Source organism: Camelus ferus, chromosome 14 (genome assembly GCF_009834535.1).
Source record: "Camelus ferus isolate YT-003-E chromosome 14, BCGSAC_Cfer_1.0, whole genome shotgun sequence".
Classification (NCBI taxonomy): Eukaryota; Metazoa; Chordata; class Mammalia; order Artiodactyla; family Camelidae; genus Camelus; species Camelus ferus.
This window is the reverse complement of record NC_045709.1, coordinates 36867208-36891181: the sequence shown is the minus strand read 5'-3', so window position 1 is coordinate 36891181 and position 23974 is coordinate 36867208. Positions and strand designations below refer to the sequence as shown.

At 37.1% G+C, this 23974-nt stretch overlaps 1 protein-coding gene across 1 annotated transcript in view; it reads right to left on the bottom strand.

Annotated features, from left to right (window-relative positions):
* UGGT2 (UDP-glucose glycoprotein glucosyltransferase 2) overlaps positions 1-23974 on the bottom strand; it is a 142075-nt gene that overhangs the window by 24251 nt on the left and 93850 nt on the right. The window contains 8 exon segments of the mRNA XM_032496763.1: positions 3441-3525; positions 10954-11039; positions 11393-11551; positions 14004-14045; positions 14047-14188; positions 17774-17853; positions 20680-20782; positions 23624-23719. Coding sequence (XP_032352654.1) covers positions 3441-3525; positions 10954-11039; positions 11393-11551; positions 14004-14045; positions 14047-14188; positions 17774-17853; positions 20680-20782; positions 23624-23719 — 793 coding nt within the window.

Genomic DNA, 23974 nt, shown 5'->3' with positions numbered 1-23974 from the left:
CTCAAGTATAAAATACCCCATTCTCCCAGTGGAAACAGTACTTTTCTGTCCTGTTTGCAGGGCTGGGATAAAGCTAGCTGGAATGCTGGTCTTAAAGGGCTTGAGTCTACTTAGTAACTTAAGTGGCTGGTCTGGGTTTGTGGGGTTTTTCATCTGGAATGGCCAGAAGCAAAAGCGCCAAGGACAGAGTATAAGTTATTACTGAGAAAGGAAGCCAAGGTCAAACAGGAAAAAGTATCAAAGATGAGTGTGAGCGACACGTATAACTGATCACAGGATAAACAGCAGGGCTGACAAGGAACAGCTTATGATGTGGGATGCAGGGTAGAATTTGATGACTTGGTCGTTCAGGGTCTCTGCAGTACATAACGAGAGGGCTTTGACAGCCTACTGGTACTAGACCACAGAGATTCTGACTTACATGGGTGTTTCCTAGTTATCTTTGGATATTGGTTTCTCCTTTCCTGCACTGCAGACAGAGACATACTCTATATGATTTCCTTTTTCTGAAATCTGTTGAAACTTTCAATTAAATGTAGACTAATTTTTATTAATGTTTTCTGTGTGTTTGAAAGACTGTTCACTGTGTTACTGGGTATTGTGTTCTACATACATCCATTAGGTCAAGATTTATAACCACACTGCTCAAATCCTTATTGAGCTTTTGGTCTGCTTGCTGTATCAAGTACTGAGGGACGAATGTTAAAAATATCCTGGAATATTAGAGAATTGTCAGTTTCTCTTGGTAATTCTATTTCTATTATACATATAAAGCAACCTTCTTTATCTTTAGTAACGCTGTCTTGATGTCTGATCTCTCTGATGTCAGCACAGCCACCCAGGCTTCCGTTAGGTCAGTATCAGCCTTGTATACTTCTGCCTCACTTGTATTTTATTTTCATCCTCATCCTGAAGCAGTTTTCTTACGTATTAGTGTCCTTTCTTGCAAGCACACAGTTGTAATTTTTAAAAAATCCAGTCTGATAATCTTTTGTCTTTGAATTGGAACATGTATTTTACGTTTAATGTAATTGGATTAAATTCTAGCCTACGATTTTGCACTTCCTCTATGGCCCATATGTTCTGCTTTCTTTCTTTCTTAGTCCATTTATATTAATTTGTTTCACTCCATTTTCCTCTTTACTAACTATGACATTATGCCTTGTTTTATTGTTTTAGTGGTCATCTCAGAAATTTAAAACATTCAGATTTGCCCTAAAGTCTAAAAGTAGCCATAATTCTTGCCCTGGTCAATATAAGAACTTTCTGTGTTATTGCCAACACCCCTATTTATCTTATGGTTTAAATGCTACTGTCCTTTTTAAATTCTACATATTTTAAAAATCCTTGTAAGACAGTATTACTATTGTTTCACCTATTCACTGTTCATAGATTTGTCCACGTAGTTGCAGTTTTCTTTTCTCTTCATTCTTTTTTTTAAACTCAGATCTTCCATTTGAGATGTTTTTTCTGCCTAAAATACATCTTTTAGAATTTCCTACAGCGTGAGTGTGCTAGTGGCAAATTCAGTTTTTTGATTTGTCTGAAAATACTTTGTTTTATGTTTCTTCTTGAAAGATACCTTCCAGGGTAAATTATTTGAGGTTGACATTCCTTTTTTCTTTCAGAGCTTTTAAATATCATTCTAGTATCTTATGGCTTTCCATACTGCTGAGAAATCCATTGTTCAGGCTAACTGTAGCTCTTTGAAGGTCATTTTTCTTTTTTCCTCTGGTTACTTTCAAGATTTCTCTTTGTCTTTTGCTTTCTGCAGTTTTATTAACAAGAACCTAGGTGTGAATTTCCTCTTAATTATCTTGCTTAGGAATCACTGGACTTCCTGAATATGCAAATTGGTACCTTTCATCAACCATGAGAATTCTCAGCCATTACTGCCTCAAATATTACCTGTACCTCATTCTGTCTTTCATCGCCTTCTGGAACTCTATTTAAAACAATTTTATTTACTAAATACTCATAAAGTACTTTATACAGCTAAATTATCCTTATAGCAGACACTTAAGGAGGGTTCCATTATTAACTCAATTTTACAGACGAGGAAAATGAGGTGGAAGGAGGTTACGCAATCTGCTCAAGGGCACACAGCTAGTGAACGGCAGAGCCAGGTTTAAATGCAATCCTGGTATCTTAGATTTCTCACTGTGCTCTCTATGCCTTTCATACTTCTCTACTGTCCTTTCTTCTTTATTAATGTCCCTGTTGCATTCGGGATACTCCTGTTCTATCTTCCAAGTCACTAACACTCTCTTCAGGCCTGTTAAAGTCATCCACTGAATTCTTCGGTCATTGTATTGCTCAGTTTTAGAAGCTGTACTTAAAATAAAAAAATCAGATATGCACTTTTTATAGTTCTTTATAACCTGCAATTGTTTTCAAGTTTATCTTTTATTTCTTTAAACAATGCAAGTAGTTAATAAGTCTGTGTTAGTAATTCTAACATATGGAGTGTTTGCGTGTCTGCTTTCTGTTATTTACTATTTCTGCTGGTTTTCTTTGCATATAGTAATACAAAGTATTTGGATATAGTAATCTTATTCCATAGATATATGGATGTTTCCACCAGAGGCCTGTACAATCTTATCAATCTGGGACTATTTTAGTGCAAAATTCAGGGTTCCCTCGATTACTGAGGTGAGACAAATTTGGGCTAATGACCGTGTGGTACATACACTTTGCTATGGTTCATCCTTACCCTGAAGCTATGGCCAGAAAGGGTCTTCTACTGGATTACCTATTTTATGTGGGTCCAGGGTTTTAATATCTGTCCCCAGCACCCTGCAAATTAAATAAAAATGATAGTTCAAGTGTACCAGGATGGACAGATGTTCTCAGGAAAACAGCAGCTTTCTTGGGACAAGAGAAGCTTCTGTGCTTGCTTCTTCACTAGGCTCTCATTTTCCTTTTAATTTTGTTCTTGTGTTTCCTTACTATCATTATTGTTAGCTCATTTTTGCTTTTAAGATTTTTTAAAAAACATTTAACCCAATATTTTTGATTGATTTTAAGTATGTGGGTTGGTTCAAAAGAACTAAACTTTCCATCTTAAATGCTCCTTTTCTGTTTTTTTTGCTTTTGTTTTTGTAAAGGAAAGAAACATCACTTTTTTTCCTTTTGAAAGGGCTAATTTTCACCCATGTTCCTGATCTCATCTCTAAAGCCTAATTTAGAACATTATTTGGCTACAAATACAGTAGATACATCATAACTTAAACAAATCATTTCTATTCTTCTATCTTCAGGCTCTCTGCTTTCCCTTTATGAACTTAATCCTTCTCTTCCTTTCACTACCCGAGTTCCAATACGACATTGTAGGTAGATTTGTGAAGTTAGTTGTAAAATAAAAATTAATTAATTAGGGGTAAAAAAGATAATTCTTAATATTAAGAACAAAGCCTATAAAGAGCTTTGGCCTCACACACTTGTACATCCAGTATTTTGCTTTTAAAGCTGTTTAACACAACAATGACATCTCCTAGGTCTGGTTCAGAGTCAGTTCCTTTGTGCCTAAAAACAGAAAAACATGCAAATGTCTATAATAAATACAAGAATAGACATACAATTATGATAGTATAAATACCTAAATAAATTCATTCTGCAGTAAACGTAAGTATAACAACACTCACGTATATGTTGTATTTGCTGTTTCTATAGTCAATTAAGGTATGTTGCAATACACTGTTTTTGAAATTATCCAATTTTAACTTAATACAAATTATGACTACAAAAGGAACTCACTATATTTGATATCACTTAGTCATTCAGAACGTTCAGATTATTGCTTATCTTTGTTGTTGTATACTAAGATTATCACAAGTCAAATCTTATCTGTTTTATATTGTAGTAATTAAAATATGAAAAATTTTCTAGACTTTAAAACAAGTTGTTCACATAGCACAATCAAAAGAATTCTACACCATACAACTACTTTTCAACATCCATCGGCCATTTTCAGATACCAAAATTTGAAGTGTATTGTTAAACTTGTAAGACTGAAAATGTGTCTGTGATGTCCATCTGCATTACTTGGATCTATTTTATATTACACAGTATGTATTTCATTGTCTAATTTTCAAAACTGCATAAATAAATAAAAATGTTTTGATACTATTTTCGCTATGAACTGAAAAATGCCACTGTAAAAAATATTTACCATAAAACTATATTTTGTCAAAAAGGGAAAGCAATCATATGTCACATTAGTAGATACTTTGCATTCAGTCAGATTTCCAACATACACTTGAACCTTTTTCTAAAATGAAAATCCGGGGATTCTAGGACCATGTTAACACACGCCTTTGACTCCCACTCTCAGTTCCCTAGATGAGGTGGCTAAGCCACAGGAGGAGGCACAGCCTTGCCCAACATTTACCACTAGAAAATAGAAAGTGTTCCCACTTTCACAGTATGAATGTCGAGTTTCTTAAAAATTTTCAAGAACCTCCGGTCCCAAATACTGCTCAAGGGCATCGCAACCGTAGCCATCGGAACCACTGTCCACTGAGACCAGGATGGAGCCAGCACAACACCGCAGCTCGACCCACACAAGATCTAAAGCAGCGTTCCTGCATCCCAGGCCATGGAGGCAGCAGTGATGAAGACTCTGTCTGTTTCAGGCACTATTTTAAGCACTTTTAGATATTATTTATATCTCATTTCAGCCAAACTATCCTTTGAAGAAGGTACAGTAATAACCCTAGATCCAAACTAAGCCCAGGTAGTCTGCCTCTTCACAGCTACACTGCTAGACCATTGAAAGTAACGCTAAGCCACTAACAGTAACTGGATACGTGAGGACAGTCGGCAGCTGAAATGAAAGGAACAAGCCAAGAAGTGAGAGGACGTGGACTTCACGATGGTAAGAAATTAATACAGGAAAAAGGGGAGCATTCAAATAATTTATATTCCCAATGATATCTGAGAGAGTATTTCTCAGGAAAAGTCATTCACTTCAAAATGAAAGGATTCATTGCATGTCAGGAAGCATTACTTTAAAATAAAAAAGGACATACATATTTTTATAGAATTCTAAATATAAATATTATTTGATTTTTTGTAGAGGAAGAAAAAAAATCACTGCCTCTCCTTTTGAAATCCAAAACATTGGATGGTAGGAGATGATGATGAAGTCTTGCTTCAAGTATTTTCTGAGGCAAATTATAATGCTATTATCAATATTGATGAAAAGCAAGCAAAAGAAAGGCTAAAAAATTTTCAGGTCTTTAAAATCAAGAATAAACCACTAAGGTTTCTACAAAGAATATCTGTAGAAATGTGGTACATATTATGATATGGCAGGCAACATCTATTCTACCTTTTACTGTATCTGCAGAAGTCAGAAAGTTAAAAGCTCTTTTTTGTCTGTTTTTATTCCTAGGTGCTTTTACAGCTAAGGTTCTGGTTAATAATTAGATTCTGCTAAACAGATACATTTGCATGTGCTCTGGAATTTACAAGTGAGGGAGGGTCAGTGTAGTGATGTCTGCTGAGTTTCTTTGTGCAGGGAAAGTCATGGAGACATAGAGGTTGTCTACACCAGGGTTCCAGTGTATAAACTCAGCTTTCTGGGGACAGAGAGTGAGGTGACGTATCGGTAGGAGCAGCTCCACGCTTTCTCACTCCCCTGTTCCCGGGGGAGGCAGCAGCTCCCTCTGGCTGGTCAGTTCCTTGGCTGGTCCTGGGAGCCAGCCCTCCCGGGGCGCTTGCTCCTCTGACCCTTCCTAGTGTGGTCCAAAATCCATTTCCCTGTGTTAACTCCTTCTCTGATACCAGAGTCAGCCACCCAAACAAAAAACGAATGTGAAAGACAAAAGACATAACAAAAACTATGATCAATAGTGTATTCGGTCAGACTTATATTTAACTAATGGTGGTGCGATGGTAAAGAACTAAAGGTTTGGGGAGGGAGACTAAACAGATGGTAAATGGTTCAACGGAGGCACCAGTAAGACAGCTTTCAGGGAAAGGACCACGTGAGACAAAGGCTGAACAGTGTCTTTGGAGAAAGCTGTTGCCAGGCCTTGAGTCTGCACCGCTACACACCCCTGGGCAAGCGTGGGTAACATTACCTTTTAATACTAAACTCAGTAAAGTAGATGCTTTGAAGGGGAAAGCACTTTGCAATACATTTTTTTCCTGAAATTGGGAGACGTAGAGAACTGCATTTAGCTTGTGTCTGGGGAAGTTAAAGTGGACTGTGGACCGATACTTGAGGACTGACCTACTGTCACTTTAATCCAAGACTGAGTGCTCCTTACTGCCTTGGAGACTGGCTTGAATTCCTAGAGTATGTTGGCCAAGTGATGTGTCAGTATTTCTCATGGATCATACGTAGCCAAGCAGGAGAGATCTAGTTTTGTTGTTACGGAGTGGTCATGCATCCTGCCAATATAGCAATAGGGAGATACGAGGAGACCTCAGCAAAAATAGGACGTGGGTATCATAACACAGGATGCCCAGAGAACGAGGAAGATGTTAGAGAAGCCAACCGGGACAGAGATGCACCAAATGGGACCAGGGAATCAGGAGAGTGAGCTGCAGCAACAGAGACCCCCCAAGAGTGCAGAGAAGGGCCCCCAAGAGAGTGAGTGATACTCACTGCCAGGGCCAGAGCGCATAACTTTGGCTCCTATATAAAGCACAGGAGAAGCAGACCAGTCTCAGAGGTACCAAACTAAAATTATGTACAACTACTAATTAGGTAACCTGTTTTTCTGAGGATTTCAAGTGAAAAGATGAACAAAATAATTTAGCATATTGAAGGCATATATAAAAATATATATGTGTATGTACAGCATTTGAAAGCCTCTGCAATTTAATTAGGAAAATCTGAAAAGCATTTTCTAATTTTGGTAGAACTACAAAAACTTTCTAGAAGAGAATAACTTTATTGAGTTTTTTTTGAATTCAAGGTAAATAGCAGTCAACACCAAATATGGATGTATGACTGCAGCTAAAGATTACATAAAGATGGACAGATCCAAACAGTACACAAGTGAGGACCATGCCTAACAAGACGGCAAATTTAAAAATACCAAATTATTCAGTCATGGTTTTAAAACTGGACTTAGAAGCTCATGTCAATATCATGTTAGCTTAGCTTTTCAGCATATTTCAAGAATACTTTCCCTAAATATAAATATAATAACAATTAGAACTAAATCAAAAATTGGGATAAACAGAATTTCCATTTTTGTCATATTTCATATTAACATGTTTTTCATTACTGATACTTTAATTTCAAAAAAATCAAAGAGTAGCATCATTTATGCTTTTTCTAATCTGGCTATCTAGTGGCATATTAATCACATTTGGAGTTAAGTAAATTATGACTGAAAGAAATTTATGATTATATTGTTAATAAGAAATACAAACAATTTTGAAATTACTTCTATCACCAAGAATTATCTTACTGTGAATGAGAAAAATTAGTTTTGTACTAAAATGTTAGTGGTACTTAAATACAACATCGAGGGCTATTTTTCCCCTAAACCATCCATTTATAGACTGTATATGATAACAAACAATGATAAAGAAGATAAAACAGAACATCACATAGTGTATTGTTTTGCATGTGACATATATTATACATATATTACACAATATAAATATATAATATCTCAATATATATAACTGTAACTTGTAAAGGAGGAAGAAATAAGTAGGGAGGAAATGGACATTTACTTAAGACCTGAGACACCACGTTTTATGAGGATTATCTCATGTAATCCTTACAAAGAATCCACAAGGCAGGTAGGATTATCCCCTCTTGTTATGAGGAAATAAAGACTCCAAGTGGTAAAGAAACTTACGCAAAGTCATACAGACAGCTGGGGGCAGAGAAGAAATTTGAATCACAGTTTACCTAATCTCAAAGGTGAAAAACAACAGTGAATCAATGGTGGCAGATTTAGAAACACTACGCTCCTGGCAGTATAGTTTGCAAAGACCAGAGAAGATGAAGCAACATTATACCTTGAAACCATGATTTTTATAAGAGTCAATACAAATGTCACAGTGTATTATTTTGCTTATCTTCTGTACCACATGTTAGATGTGCTAATAGGTGTGTGACAGTATCTCACTGTGGTTTTTTTTAAATCACTTTGGTTTTGATGTGCATTCTCCTAATAACTAACGATGTTGAGCATCTTTTTATTTGCTTATTTGATATCCATGTATCTTCTTTGGTGATGTGTCTGTTCAAGACTTTTGCATACTTTCTATCAAGTTGTTTTACTGTTGAGTTTTGATAGTTCTTTGTATATTTTAGATATAAATTCTTTGTTGAATATATGCTTTGCAAAGATTGTTTCTCAGTCTGTGCCTTGTCTTTTTGTTTTCTTTTATAATCATTAAATATTCCTGTAGTCTGAATCTCACATATTTTGCAACAGAAATGATATTTAATAAAGTGCTTTCTTAGATCCTGCTTAATACATCATAATATATGATATGTGAACTATATTAACTTTCTAAAATTTGAAAAATTCTATATTCTAAAACACATATAGCCCTAAGAGCTTTAGATGAGAGATTTGTACCTCAGCCCTCTACCTGGAATGTTTTGCCTGTGATATAATTAGTAGTAAGTTCCTATATTTCTTCAAAACTCTCTCTCGAGGTACTATCTCATTTCTAATGTCAATACTGCCTTACTCCTCTCTATCACAGAATTAATTATTCCCCACACTCCCTGGCTTCAGACTATATCACAAAGCTATGGTAATAAAACAATATGGTACTAGCACAGAAACAGACATAAGGTCAATGGAACAAAAGATTCCAGAAATAAACTCACACACTTATGGTCAATTAATTTATGACAAAGGAGGTAACAATACACAGTGGAGAAAAGATAGTCTCTTCAAAAAGTGGTGCTGGGAAAACCTGACAGCTACTTGTAAAAGAATGAAATTAGAACATTCTCTAATACCACGTACAAAAACAAACTCAGAATGGATTATAAAGATCTAAATGTAAGACCAGATACTATAAAACACCCAGAGGACAACACAGGCAGGACACTCTTTGACATAAACTGCAGCAGTACTTTTTTGGCTCCACCTCCTACAGCAAAGGGAACAAATGCAAAAATAAACAAATGAGATCTAATTAAACTTAAAAGCTTTTGCACAGAAAAGGAAACCACTGCAAAATGAAAAGAGAACCTACTGAATGGGACAAGATATTTGTAAGTGGCATGACCAATAAGGGGTTAATGTCCAACATCTATAAACCAGCTCATACAACCAACATCAGAAAGCAAACAACCAGATTAAAAAATGGGCAGAAGAACTGAACAGTTTTCCAAAGAGGAAATGCTGACGGCCAACAGGCACATGACAAGATGCTCAACATCACTAATCATCAGGGAAATGCAAATCAAAATCACAAGGAAACATCACCTCATTTCTGTTAGAATGGCTATTATCAAAAAGAACACAGATGTGGAGAAAAGGGACTCCACCTACACTACTGGTAGAAATGTAAATGAGTGCAGCTATTGTGGAAATCTGCATGGAGGTTTCTTAAAAAAACTAAAAATAGAACTACCATATAACCCAGCAATTCCACTCCTGGGTATATATCTGAAAGAAACAAAAACACTAATTCAAAAAGATACGTGCACCCCAGTGTTCACAGCAGCATTATTTACAATTGCCAAAGTATGGAAACAATCTAAGTGTCCATCAACAGAAAAATGGATAAAGAAGACGTGGTATATACACACAACGGAACACTACTCAGCCATAAAAAAGAATGAAAATTTTGCCATTTCCAGCAACATGGATGGACTTGGAGGGCATTATGCTAAGTGAAATAAGTCAGACAGCGAAAGACAAGTACTGTATGATATCACTTACATGTGGAATCTAAAAACTAAAACTAGTGAATAAAGCAAAAAAGAAGCAGACTCACAGATCTACAGAACAAACTGGGGGTTACCAGCGGGGAGAGGGAAGAGGGGAGAGCAGCATAGGGTAAGGTGGGGAAAGGGTTATTACGGGATTATATGAAATCATGTATGTAAAACTTTTGAAAATTGTAAGGTACTACAGAATTTAAAAAATCTTCCATTCAATAAAGAAAAAAAAGATAAAAAAAGAATCATTCCCAACTTTGTACACATAAATTATTAAGCATATTTGTTGAGTGACACTATGTTCTAGGCACTATAAGGAAAAAGAGAAAAAGCATTGAAAAAAAGGCACAAAAACTCCTACCCCTATATTATCTTTGTAGAGCACACTGCCTGTTATAGTAATAGGTGCTTAGTAAGTATTTATTGAAATAAATGGAAACTAGAGATATATTCAGGGGTATAAAAAAGAGTTTATTAGGTATTGGCAAACTATGGCTGGTGAGTAAAATCAAGCTGGTGGGCTATTTTTGTATGGCCCCTGTGCTAAAAATGATTTTTTTGTTAAAAAAATGGTTGTTGAAATAATAATATTAACAAAAATCGTATGTGCCCTCAAACATTAAATATTTACTATGGCTCCTTATAGAAAGAGTTTTATGATCCCTGCTTTATGCTAGGCTCATTGATGGGTAGGAAAATTACTCTGAAAGTAACTAACTCTTATTTATAAAAATAAAAAACTGAACATAACTCACAGATAATGGCATTGCTATATAAGATACAATACATACTACACAGTCATTAAATGATAAATATGTTCATTATGCTAACACGTGGAAGTCTATAGAAAATATCAAGTAAAGGAGATGGAGCAAAGAACAAGATATGTACTTTGGGCATAACATACTTTTGAAATAAAACAAGATAGGAACAAATGTCACAGTTTTATAAGTAGATTTATTTTACAGTAATGGTATTTGTGAATATTTTAGTTGTTTTGATGGTCTTGGTTATATCACACTGAAAACTTACTTACATGTAAAAATTTTTAAATGGTTTATGTAACTCACCCAATTATTTGATAAATATCTTCAGATTTCCCTTGGCGTAATTTCAGTATCCAAGCACCTGGGTTTGCTTTTAACTGAAAATATCCCTTTTAAGATGAGAAAAACATGACCACAGTTATATTACTGAAAATGATATCCAACTGTTCAAGAAAGATTATTCATGAATATTAAAAGGAAGTGTTAACTAACTATGGAATGAATAATTTCTATAAATGAATTCCAAGGAAGACGATTTTGCAATAACTTGTAAAAACAGATTCTGAAAGCATGACTCCCTTCATTTTTGTTTTCTTTAATTACCTTATTCAAGGATTTTTTTTTTTCTGGCAGCTGTTCAGCAACAGTAGGATAAAAATAATTTCATCTTATTGTTAGGAAAACTTAGATGATTTCACCAAAACATTTAATTAAATATCCACTGAGTATGTATAATACTTACAAGGTTGGCCATCACGATGGTGTCAACCATAACAGGCCTATTCTTTGTGCCCAGTGTGAACTGCAGACCCCGAGGAGCTTGTTCTGTAGTTACGTCGAAGCAGTGTCCTTCGAGTAGCAGATATTCTAGTTCATATTCTGCTGTGACAGCTCCCTCAACCTATGGAGGAAATGTGTCATTGTTTTTGGTGTTAGTAATTCTCATAATGTAAATTTTATAATAAATATATGTGATTATTTTAACATTAGCCAATATATTTGACGGGGGAACATCAAGTCTTTCTTTTAGACGAGTGAACTTAACAGTTGAATCAACTTCTGAACACTAAAGCCCATGATGAATTTTTTTCCTTTCCCGTGACATCCTCTCTACTCCAACCTCGTGATATAAGCACCAACACCACAAGGAGGAGAGGTGAGCATGGCGGGGGTGGGGGGGGTGGCCTGGGAAGCTGTAGCACGCAGAGATCTCCGCAAGACAGACTGAGACAGGAAACTCCTCAAAGAATCCGCATCGTGTGCTGTGCCCTAGAGCTCAGCTCCCACTTCAGACCTAGCGAGAAAGCCAATTTATCATCATCACCTTTCTTGCAGTTAAAAAAATTCATGGTTAATTGCTTTGCACTCAAAATTAAATATAACTGTAATTAAATGTAACTGGAGAGCCTTTGATGTGGGTCTAGTAACAAGCTCTGAGAAGCACATCTGAACTCCAGGTAAAAGTCACTGTCTCACTTTAAGCTTTCGTGGAACCACTTCTGTCACCTTCAGTAACGGCATTAATGCTGGTTGTGCAATAAGCCATTTGAACGAAGTCCTGGTAAGGAAGAATCTTTCTAAATCGAGCTTTCATCAGGTGTTTGTATAATGTCCGGGAATTAGATGTAGCAAGGAGAGCTCGCACAAGCTAGCGTGTAGTGACATCTCTCATTATTAGTTTTAGTTCTTCCCTTTCCCTACAACTCCTTCTTTGTGCTCTAGCAAACGTATTTATTTGTTATTTCATATTCTTCTAGGATATTTTCAGGTAATATTCTAAGTACGCATGTAGAGCACACAAAGGGAGAGAAGACCTTAGCAGCAGGTGGCCTCAACTGTTAGAGCTGCTAGAATTTATAGTTTCCTTCTGTTTATTCATATCATCTATGAAGACAGAAGAAATTATTTCTGTTTATTTTAGCCTTCTAAAATACTGTTCATTTAAATAGCTTCTAAAAAGACATTGCTGTATTTGTTACTCACAACGTTTAGTCTCAATTAACTGTTTAATAATAGTGGCTGAACTTTTTTTTACCAGCAGACTCAATTTAAAATCTTCTCCATGGTGCATTAATTCTTCCACCACAACTTTTTACCCCCTTTTTTTTAGAACCTTTAAAGTTATTTTATTGATATATATTGTTGGACTCTCTTAATGAAGAGTCCAAGAGACTCCTTTTCAGAGATCCAACTAATCATGGAGGAAACAGGATTTTTTTTTTTATTCATGCCAAATTCACTTCTGAATTTTCCCTCATAGATTTAACTATTTTTCTGTCTTCCTATTTTTCCCGTAGACTGACTTGAGATGATTGCTGTGACTAAGTTTTAGGTTCTTCTCTGGGTAGGTGAAGCTGGGGGTACGGGTGAGTATATTCCAGGGAGGTGACGTAGGATCCCACAGAATCTACACGAGTGAGTCAGAAGAAACCTGCCTAGAAGGAAAATCTTTAGACAAAAAGTAACACATGAAAAGCGTGAGAAACAAATGATGAACAACCTTAACCAAACTATGAGAAGTAAAATGTGTATCCCCAGGTCAGGGTAATGGCTGCATTCTGAAGGAGCTATCAAACGCAGAGCGGGAAATAGGTCAGAGGTCATGCAGAGCCAGGCAAAGGGGAGGGCAACGAGAAGGAAGTATTTTCCCTCCGGGTTCTGGATACTTGTTCTCCAGGTAAACTCTCCTAAAATACTTCTGCTTTTTGCGGTTTCTGAATCCCTTTCCCATTTTGAATAGAATGTTCAGAAAGACTCCATGTATTATAAAAGTTTCCTCCCGTATCTTTTGTGCTATGGGTTGGACGACAACAGATGGGCAAGAGAAGTCTGGTCATTTACTGGACAAGGGTCAGGCTGGAGGTGGCGGGAAGCAGTGTGCCAGCCTGCAGTATACGTGCAAACTCTTTCCTGCTGTCTACCCTAATCTCATTAGGACTGTTTTCTCTGGCTGTGAGCTATGGGGCAAAAAAAGTTTCAGGTGAACCATGTTCCTTTCTGAGTTAAAAAAAAAAGAGAGAGACCTGAAGGGCAAAGGTACTTAATGGCTTTGTTCTAAGTTGCCACTCATCCATCTCTCTGGTTTCTACATTGTTCATCTTAGGGCAGCATTTGTGAACCAGGAGTCTGGGAAGCAATAAAAAAGGGGAGGGCATCTAAGAACCCAGAGAACTAGAGATGCTGCATTTGGAAGTCAGGGAAACTCAAAAGTCGAAGGAGAGACTGGGTTTGGAACTAGAATCTTAAAGGAGAAAATTCTGGTGAGCCGTGGCTATGGCCACTTGGTATGATTATAGTCGCCCATGAGAATTGATCCTATTCCTCTTTCTTTATATAACTTTATGATAACTTACATCCTTTAAATGAATATTATCAAGGTCACAGTTGCTGCGTACTATTCTCAACCAACCAGCCTTCAGGAGTAATCATGTTGAGGGTTAGAAGGGGTGCCTCAGGGATACCCAAGAATTTTGCTGCTGGTCCAACAATGCCATTAGCCGTTAACATCAGTTCCGGTTCCAGAACAAAACGGTAAAAGCTGTTGACAGAACAGAAATAAAATACACACTGTGACCAAAATTGAGATTTCTCCTATCTAAAATATTTTAAAACTGAAAAAGTTTTAAAAACATGACCACAAAGTCTAAATTAAAAAGAATAAAAACACTATACTAAAGTTAATGCTTACATAAATGGTAGACAATCATTATTTTGTTTATACTATTATCTATTGTAAGACTGTGTGTATTATACACCCTTGTTAATTATTTCTCAATGAACCTGATTAGAATCTCTCTAACATATACTGATTTATGCAGGTTCCAGCAGTTTACAATCTGTATTAACTCACTGATCCTTCTTCAAATTTGACCATGGTCTATTTTTAGCCATTTCATTAGCTCTCAGCACCTCTAATAACATGAAGAAAAATGATAATCAGCAAGCAAGTAAACTTTAAGCTAAAATTCTGATACCAATTTAAAAAGTACAATGAAAAACAAATAGGACTGGTTGAGGCAGCTGCTTGTTCACAGAGCTTTTAGAAGTACTTGCAATTTTAATGTATCTTAGCCTTATCCCCCAATATCTTATGCAATAAGAAATAGTTGTAATATTAAGAATGGTGACTCTCACTATTTTGAAACTACAGTCAAGGTGTCAGCGGTGTTGTGGTTGTCTCAAGGCTTGAGGGGTAAGGATCCACCCCTCCGTTCCTCAAGGGCCGCTGGAGTGAGAGCGGGAGCCCCTCACTAGTGGTTGGCCGGAGACCGCCCCAAGTCCTCGCCACAGGGCACCTCCAGCAAGCTGGGAGAGGCGCACGAGGGCAGGAGAGAGAGAATGCCGGCAATACAAGAGTAACAGTCTCTCACAGCCTGATCGCAGAAGAGACACTGCATCGCTTTCGCCACATTCCCTTCATGAGAAGCAAATCACTAGGCACAGCCCGCGCCCGGGGATGGTCTAGAGTGTGAATCCCGGGGGCGGTGATCACTGGCAGCTGCGTCTGATGTGCCCACGTCAAGCAGGCAGGCAGGCAGGCCCAGTCAAAGAAGAGGAGTGAGAGGAAAACCGGGAGAGCACAGTCCAAACCAGGCCCCTGGTCCTGTCAAATGCAGCAGAAACACCGTCCAGGAGAATCCCATGGACGTGGCCAAGAGCAATTTCTTTGTGATTCAGTACAAACAATTCAGTGGCAAAGAGAAAGTTAAAGCCCTACTTCCCTGGGAGGCACAGGGAGTGAGAGCTGAAGAGGGGCGACCACACTTCTGAGAAGCTGAGATGACAGAGTGGAGACGAGGAGAAAAGACAGGGTTCCAGAGGAGAGGAAGTGACAGGAGAAGTTTACTTCTTTTTCAAAATTGAACAGTAACTCTTAGGACGGAAAGAAAAGGACTAGTAGAGAGGCGACATATGGAACAAAGGGACGATGTGATACAGCAAGGATCCACAACAAATGGGAAAGTGCGGGATCCCCTCAACCAAGAGGAAGGAAGGACGGCAATTCTTCCCCCACCACTCGGGACGGCTGGAGAGGTACAGGAGACAGGCGTGAACTGGGGGAATTCCTGCCCAGAACCTCTGTCATCTCTGAGAAGAATGAGACAGTATTGTAAAAGTTAAGGGCTGTGAATTGTAAAAAAAAAACAACAAAAAACCAATAAACAGAAACCTCAGTTAAGTAGTGTCAGGAGACCAGACTGGGGAGCACTCACACCTTGTGATGGGTACAGAGCCCAAAAGAAAGAGGACGCCTCTTCCTCCCTGGCAAGGACTCAGCCGTGAGAAGCCACGGGCTCTCTACTTACTACAGCCCTCCCAGCTTCCTTTCCCCTCTGGAAAACAGCTCTCTTTCCTTTGCCTCACGGGGACTTCTATATGGTTCATCTTGGTTGCCGACCCTGAACTGCAATTCTCTGCTGATCCTAAATAATCCACCTTAGCTGGAGAAATATCTAGCAGTCTATTTGTCTCAGGTCAACAGAATTAATGTGTCAACTAGTTTGCTTGATATATGCTACTGAGTAAGATTCTGCTGAACTCATGGTTTAAAACTAGCTTGTTAGTTTTTGTCCTGTGCACCATTATTAACCCCTCAAAGCATCTCTGGTACATTAGCTGTTATTTCACCTTAGAGAAGTCAAGTTCCTTTCTTCTTAACAGACTGTGCTGGCTTATGTTCAACATTCTTATTCTTTATCATGTACCCCAAAGCTCTATCGAGATACTGTGGAGAGGGTTCCTACTTGTATGAGTAAAAATTCTGTACTCAAGGAGCTAACAGAACTCTCAATTAGTAGCTAACATAAGATGAACTGTTCAGAGTTAGCAACATATGTGATAAAATTTGAAATACAAAAGGTAAATAAGAAGTATGAAAAATGAAATATGAGGATGAACATCTCAGTAGGGAATGAATGTACCCTAAACCTTCATTTAAAATTTCCTCATCTCCTACTGTATTGCTTTCCAAATATTAAAAATACCATATTTAAAATATCTGCTCAAGGCATTAATCTACAGTATGTTTATCAATTATAACAAGTACAATTCAATAAGTAAACAAGGAATTACAGAGGAGGGGGAAGGGTACAGCTCAAGTGGTAGAGCACATGCTAGTACCACTCCCCAGTACCTCCTCCAAGAAATTAATAAGTAAACCTAATCACCCCCCAAAATAAATAACAAATAAAAATTAAAAAATAAATAAATTAAAAATAAAGAATTACATAGAGGAAAGCACCTTAACAAGCCTTTCTGCCCTGTTACACCTGAGGGATAGTATATATTACAACTAGTAAGAATGGCTCAAAATGATAGCAGATCTGATCCACAAAGAACAGGCAGGGTTTGTTTTGTACTTACTTGAGATATAGTTATTCCAACAGATCAGTATTAATGAGGCATTTTCACATATAACTAAAAATCTTCTATATCATTGAAGGATTATTCTAAACTAATTACATCTCAATACTCCCAAATAATAAATATGATGGCATAATAAAGGTCATTTTAATAATTCAGCTCTGAATTACTGAAAGTATAGCTAAATCAAAAATGGTTTCATTCAACCTTATTTCCCATTTGTATATATATATATATTTTTTTAAATTTTTTTTATTGAGTTAGAGTCATTTTACAATGTTGTGTCAAATTCCAGTGTAGAGCACAATTTTTCAGTTATACATGAACATACATATATTCATTGTCACATTTTTTTTTGCTGTGAGCTGCCACAAGATCTTGTATATATTTCCCTGTGCTATACAGTATTACCTTGTTTATCTATTCTGCATATGCCTGTCAGTATCTACAAATTTTAAACTCCCAGTCTATCCCTTCCCACCCCCTTGTATATTTTTAAATAGGTATTCTTAGATCACATTTTCAAAAATACCCACAGATGAACATAAATCCGTATAAATTTTGCAATTAGACTGGGTCAATTTTACTGATTAGGTTACTTTAATTTTATATCATAAGGTTAATAAACAATCTCTGATCTTCTGATCTACTCAGTTAAGCATTCTGTGAAGGAAAAAAATGGGTGCAGTAATTATGTTCCTTTTTTTCCTCTTAGCACTTGCAAGTTTTTCAAAATGAAATTATGTTCACGTAGACCCACCTCTTTAAAGGGGCTTCTGAAAGCTTACCCCTACAGTTCATGAACAACTTTATCTTCATGTTGATAATCTTGCCAAGTACCTATTAGAAAAAAATTCCCACATTTGACATTAATATTGGTAGCTGACATTTACTGAGCATATACAGTGTACCAGGCACTACATTTCCACCTGATATTTGTTATCTTATCTGGTCCTCCCAACATCCTTCTGAGGCACCTACTTTTACAGGCGAGGCACAGAGAGATGCAGTGATTTGCCCAAGTCATGGCAGAGGTTAAGACTTCAACCCAGCGGATTTCACTGCCCAAGTGCTATGCTGCCTACATTTGCTTAAAGTGACTTTCTTTCATGGTATCTGAATTTACTTACTATTGCAGAACAAGAATAATTACTATAATCTTGACTTGCAAATATAAAGTGGTCACCTCACAACAATAGTGTCAAGGGCGCCCTGATCCTTTTGGAATTTCACCTGCACTGTGAGAGATGTAGGAAGTTCTCGGCTACATACAGATAAAATACTCTCTTTTCTTTTTATTTCCCTAGAGCACTGAAGTAGAATTATTAATTCAGTTAGTCCCCACCTCTGTACAGGCAACAAGTCAGTGAAGATCTGAAAGATATTAAGAGAAGAAATGACACAGGTAAGAGGAGAAGAAGAAAACAGATACATGGAATGGAAAGGATACAGGTTTGAAGAGAAATTAGAATATACAGACGAAGGGTTTAAGAGCTTTGAGTTTTAATTCTCATTCTGTCACTCCTCACATTAGCTACAGTGGAGGTTGCTGAGCTATTGTTTCTCCCAAGTGTTAAATGAGACACTATCCCTCTCTTCCAGTAAGTTAATTTATGCCTTTAGCATAAATTTCTAGCATACGTTTTCTCTATAGGAAGAAATAGTAAGTTATGTGAAGTTCTGGTTGCTCAGAAATAAAGTATGCTCTTATTACTAATGATGTAAACTGGAATGCAATATAATATTATATATTTCTGTATAATCCATATTTCAAATTCCTAAATTCTATGTTTACATAATAACTGCAGAGGTAAGCAATGTTTTTTTTTCTGAATAATGAATCTCCATAGGCACATGGAATCTGTACACTAAAAAGCATCATACTACTTCCATTCCTTACGGGTATGATTACTGATTTCTGTTTTCTAAATAATATGAATAGTGTGTCTGAAGAAGTTAAGATTTGCAGATATACAAATGCTGAAACATAGAATGAGGCAAGTAAGTCAACTATGGAATTAAGTTTTCCCCAGTCATACAGTGAACAGGTGGAATGCGCAAGGGGTTTCTGAAATTACTTGTGCACATTAATAAATACATTTATAACATACCTATAAATCCATTTTTCCAATACGATTTGGCAGGGCAAAGTAATTTCTGAGCGAAACTGCACTTGACATTCTGACAGAAGATACACATTTGTGCCCCAGTTTGACCCTTTACAGCTTCACTGTACTTAGTATCTAATTATGTTTGCCTGTTTCCAAAAGTAAACTGTCAAAGGACAAATAGTTTCCACTTCTGAGAATATTTTCTGATGTGTCTTTACAAAGAAAAAGGCATTGAGTAACTTCAAACAGGATTACCCCCAGATTTTGAACATCGCTAGAAAAAAATACTGCCTTCAGATATGACTAGCTTATTCAAATTGAACTACTGAAAGCTGCACCACAGTGTGAAGCTTTAATATTTTCAGCACCATGATAAACCACATAATGCTCGTTCAGAGTCCACTGTCTTCTAATATTCACTCTCCTCTATTTTCTTAGTGAAGGATCTTCAGGTTTATGCATAGTGTCCACCCTCCCTTGTGACTAGGTGCAGCCAGCTGGCTGGCGACATTCTGGTCATGGAATGTGACTGGATGGAACATGTCCAGGGCTGTGCCCCTGTCTCCCCCCTTCCTGCTGCAAAAACACAGAGGGGATGTGAGGAGCTTCATCTTAGACCACCAGAAAAAAGCTGCTTCGTAAGGATGCTGAACGACACAAGGTGCCTGAGCCCCTCACACTGCGGAGCTGCCTTAGCAACCCCAGGCGGCTCACACATGGATGGTGAGAGGACAGAGAGAAACTGCATACTTGAAGGTGCTGCTACTTTGGCTTTGTTACTGTGGCCAAACCTACTGAATACAACCTTCATGTTCCTTCTACCAGCTTCACCTGTTTGGCTAACACTACTTATTGGACTCTGAGCTGTTTCTACTAGTTAAGCTTAGACATCAGCATCTCCAGAAGCCATCCTCCACAGCTGGGGAAAGAAAGATGAAGACGGGAAGACACTTGAATTAGTCAGCTCAGGCAGCCATAACAAAACACCGCAGACCAAGGGTCCTGAACAACAGAAGTGTATTCATTTCAGGTCAAGGTGCTGGCAGAGTCAGTTTCTGGAGAGGGCCCTCTTCCTGGCTTGCAGGTGGCTGCCACACTGCAGTGTCCTCACATGACCTCTTCTTCGCATGTGGAGAGGAAAAAGATCTCTCTCCTCCTCCTCTTCTTCTAAGGCTTTTGATCCTACTGGATTACAGCCCCACTCATCAGACTTCATTTAACCTTAATTTAACCTCAGGGCCCTACTTCCAGTTCCAGACACTGGGGGTTAGGGCTTGAACATACGAATTTTGGGGTGACTAGGACAATGACTATATCCATGTTAGCACCTAACCCTGGCACTGCCACAATACCTCAGGCACAGCTCTATACTTCACTTTCTACAATGAAATATCACATTCTATTTAAAATATTCTAAGAAATAAAGAACCAAGGGCAAACATTTGATGATACTTCAAAACAGACCTGAAAAGATTAATTATAAATTTCATAATGAAAGTAGTAATCATCTAATAAATATGTGTATAATATTTAGTAAGACGTAGTCTTGTCTTACGATTAGTAACTGTGCCATCTTCTGTGCTTCTCTTGTCAACGGATCAACAATAGCAATGACATCAAAGACCATATCATCCTCCAGAGAATTTATCTTTATAACGCTAGAAAAATAAAAAATAAGATGAAAGATGATCAGTTAAGTTTATTCAATTACTTAATTAATCTTAATCTTAGCAATGTGTATTCTTATAAACTGCTTTCTCACTCTCTCTCATTAAAAAATCATGATTATTTCACAAAGAAAACACAAATTTAAAAGTTTAATGTTTGTGTTCAACAAATTAGAAAACTGAAAAGAGAAAATAAAAGTGAGATTTATGAATGAGAGATTTTAAAAAGTCTCTTCAAAGAACAATGCTATTATAGTGAAAAAAGCTCCGATAAAAGCCTCCTAAATTATAATGGACCACACAATATAAAAAATAAAACAAAGATGCTTTTGTGTTAGTTGAATATATTTTCTCAGATTTGAGAATGATAAAATTATTCAGTTCTTTTATTAAATTTAGTATTATAAAAACCCATTATAACAGGAAAATTAGGGGAAAAACACCCCAAATTATCATATTATTTTGGCCCTAGTCATCCTCTCCATTTTGTCTTTCACTGATCTAAGTTCTAAGCTGGAAGATGGACTAATCTTTAAAGGAAAATGTTGGGAAAATCATTAAAAGCACATAGAAGGCCAGTAGGAGATAACCAATTCTATATTTAACACAATGAAAAGTTTAAAGCATGTATGTAATTAAAAGTACAGAAGAGTCCAACTGAATTACTGTTTTTAACACTGTAATAACATAAGTCAGTTTTTTTGAGATGTATGAATTAAATATTTTACATATTACAAAGGGAAAAGATTATCAAATCAAAATGTACCCCTGTAGAATCACAGGGGTACTAGTCTTCTTTGGGACGGAAAGACTACAAATACCTGGACTTCATGCCGTTGAAAGGATTAATTTCTCAAAAATCACATAAAAGCTAATGTAAAATTCACTTCAAATATGGGTCTTCTGACACTGAGAGATTAAAGACATTTTATATTCTATGTAGTTGATATGATTTAATTACGTTAAAATAGGAGTGGTGGGATCAGACAGCAGATCCTGGTGGGTAATTCCTAGCTAAAAATAAGAGCTACAAATCAGATGTTTTAAATTGAAGAGACTATCTACAGTGGTTAATTCCTTTAGTTATTTTGGTAAAAATTTTACAAATTACTGTCATAGCACTAGTCAGAACTGCTTTATGAGACATTACTATGGCTAAAAGAGGGAAATGTTTACTGTTACTTTAGGTTTTTTACCCCAACTATTGCCAATTTTGTGAGGTTCTATGAATCAGAATTCCGTAGTTCCCAACATCTACTCAGTATGCGTTCTGGCTAGGCTGAATGGCATTTTCCAGAATTTCTGTTCCTTCCCATTTCTGGTGGGTGGGCCGCGAGAGAGACGCTCAGGATACCTGGAGGGCAGGAGGGCTAGCAGCCTCTCTGGAGCTCCCACACTGTCACTGATCTGCTTACTCTTGTCGGTGGCATGAGGTCCCCACTGGCTCTACCTTCCCCAAGATCCTCCCTCTGCTCTCTGACTCCCAGGTCATGTGTGTGTTTAGCTTCGTGACAGAGGGCTCCCGTCCTCTGCAGGACACCCGCTATGTCCTAAGGCCAGGAGCAACAAGGACCGACACAGGATTCAGTCCATGCTTGTGGGGCTCCAGCTTGCTCCCGATCTCCTCTCTCTATAGCTACCACTCTCCCTTACTGCCTGCCCTGTGAACTTCAAGCTCCAGTATCAGAAGTCAGCAGCCTTACAGGGACTGCTTAACCAGCTCCCACAACCGTGTAAGGTCGAATCCTGTGAGAATTCATTCATTCATACATGCTCAGATATACACCTAAATTCTTATCTATACATTCCCACACGTATACACATAGATGCACACACACATAACAGCGATCTACTGCTCTGACTGACCCTGCTGTACAGCCCAGTATGGCTAATGTGCTCTTCTCTACTTTTCCTAGGCTTCCAACACACACAAACGCCAACAAAGTCATTGTTCTTTCAATAAATTAAGGCCTTCAATCAGATTATCGTTAAGTCTTGCTGACCTGGATCCTACATTTAAGGTAGATATTCACATTTCTCCCATGATTAATGTGAGTTGGTTTTATGGTTTCAGGTTCAATCTCTCATTTCCAAGTTGTGAGAAACCCCTCATCATTCATGTAACTACAATATGTTAAATACCTACTGTGCTCGAGACGTTAGGCCTGAATCTCATAAATCCCCTGAAGGGTAGGGATCATCATCTATATTTTACAGACTAAGATATTATTAAAGTGAACTTTTATTTTAACTACAGCCACATCTTATAATTGTCAATATGTTGATGCACATTGAAAATCTCACTCCTCTACCCCAAAGGATGCAGTATTCTCTGAACTTACTTGACTAGAGAACAGTTTCTTTCCCAGAATATCTGTCACCATCTCAGAGTAATGTTCCATAGGACACATTTTGGGACATGCTGTTGTACATGCCTACACTTTATTCATCAGAATTCTTCAGCAACTGAGTCTTTTACACATTGAGAATGTAAAGATATCATTATTTATAATGATTATAGTATAAAAATTCCAAATGATCTTGAGCGTGAAAGAAAGATGAGAATAAGACAACTCATACTCAGTCTGACTTACTTGGAACTTCATATCCAAGTTCATATCACACACACACACACACACACACACACACATATAGTCTTTTATTTACATGAATATAATTAACTAAAATTTCTTTTCCTAATCTTGTCAAATACATTTATTCTCTGACAACTTTTAATCCTACTTTAACTTCTACTCTATTATGAATATAAATGGTAACCATAATTGCGTATAGGGTGCAGTGACAAAACACACAGCATTAATACATTCTTACCTGTGATTCTCTTTAAGAAATGTGATATCATACCGAGAGGCAGATTGAGGCAAAGAGGAAACGAGGGCATCAAATTTCATAACAAAGTCACTCATGCTGGAGAAACAAAATAAACATCGCATGGGTTTTTGGGGAAAAGAAAGGTCCGTATTTCATGTCACAATTAACGCCTCAAGAAAAGGAAATTTAATTTAAAATGTCTCCAATAGACAAATTGTATATAAGTGACCTTTCTCCCAAACTTGTAGAATTTGTCAAAGTAAGATTACTGCTGCTTTTAAGGTCATCCTATTTTTTTCTTATCATTGATAAGATATTTAAACACATAAATAGTGTTCTTAATAGTGTCTA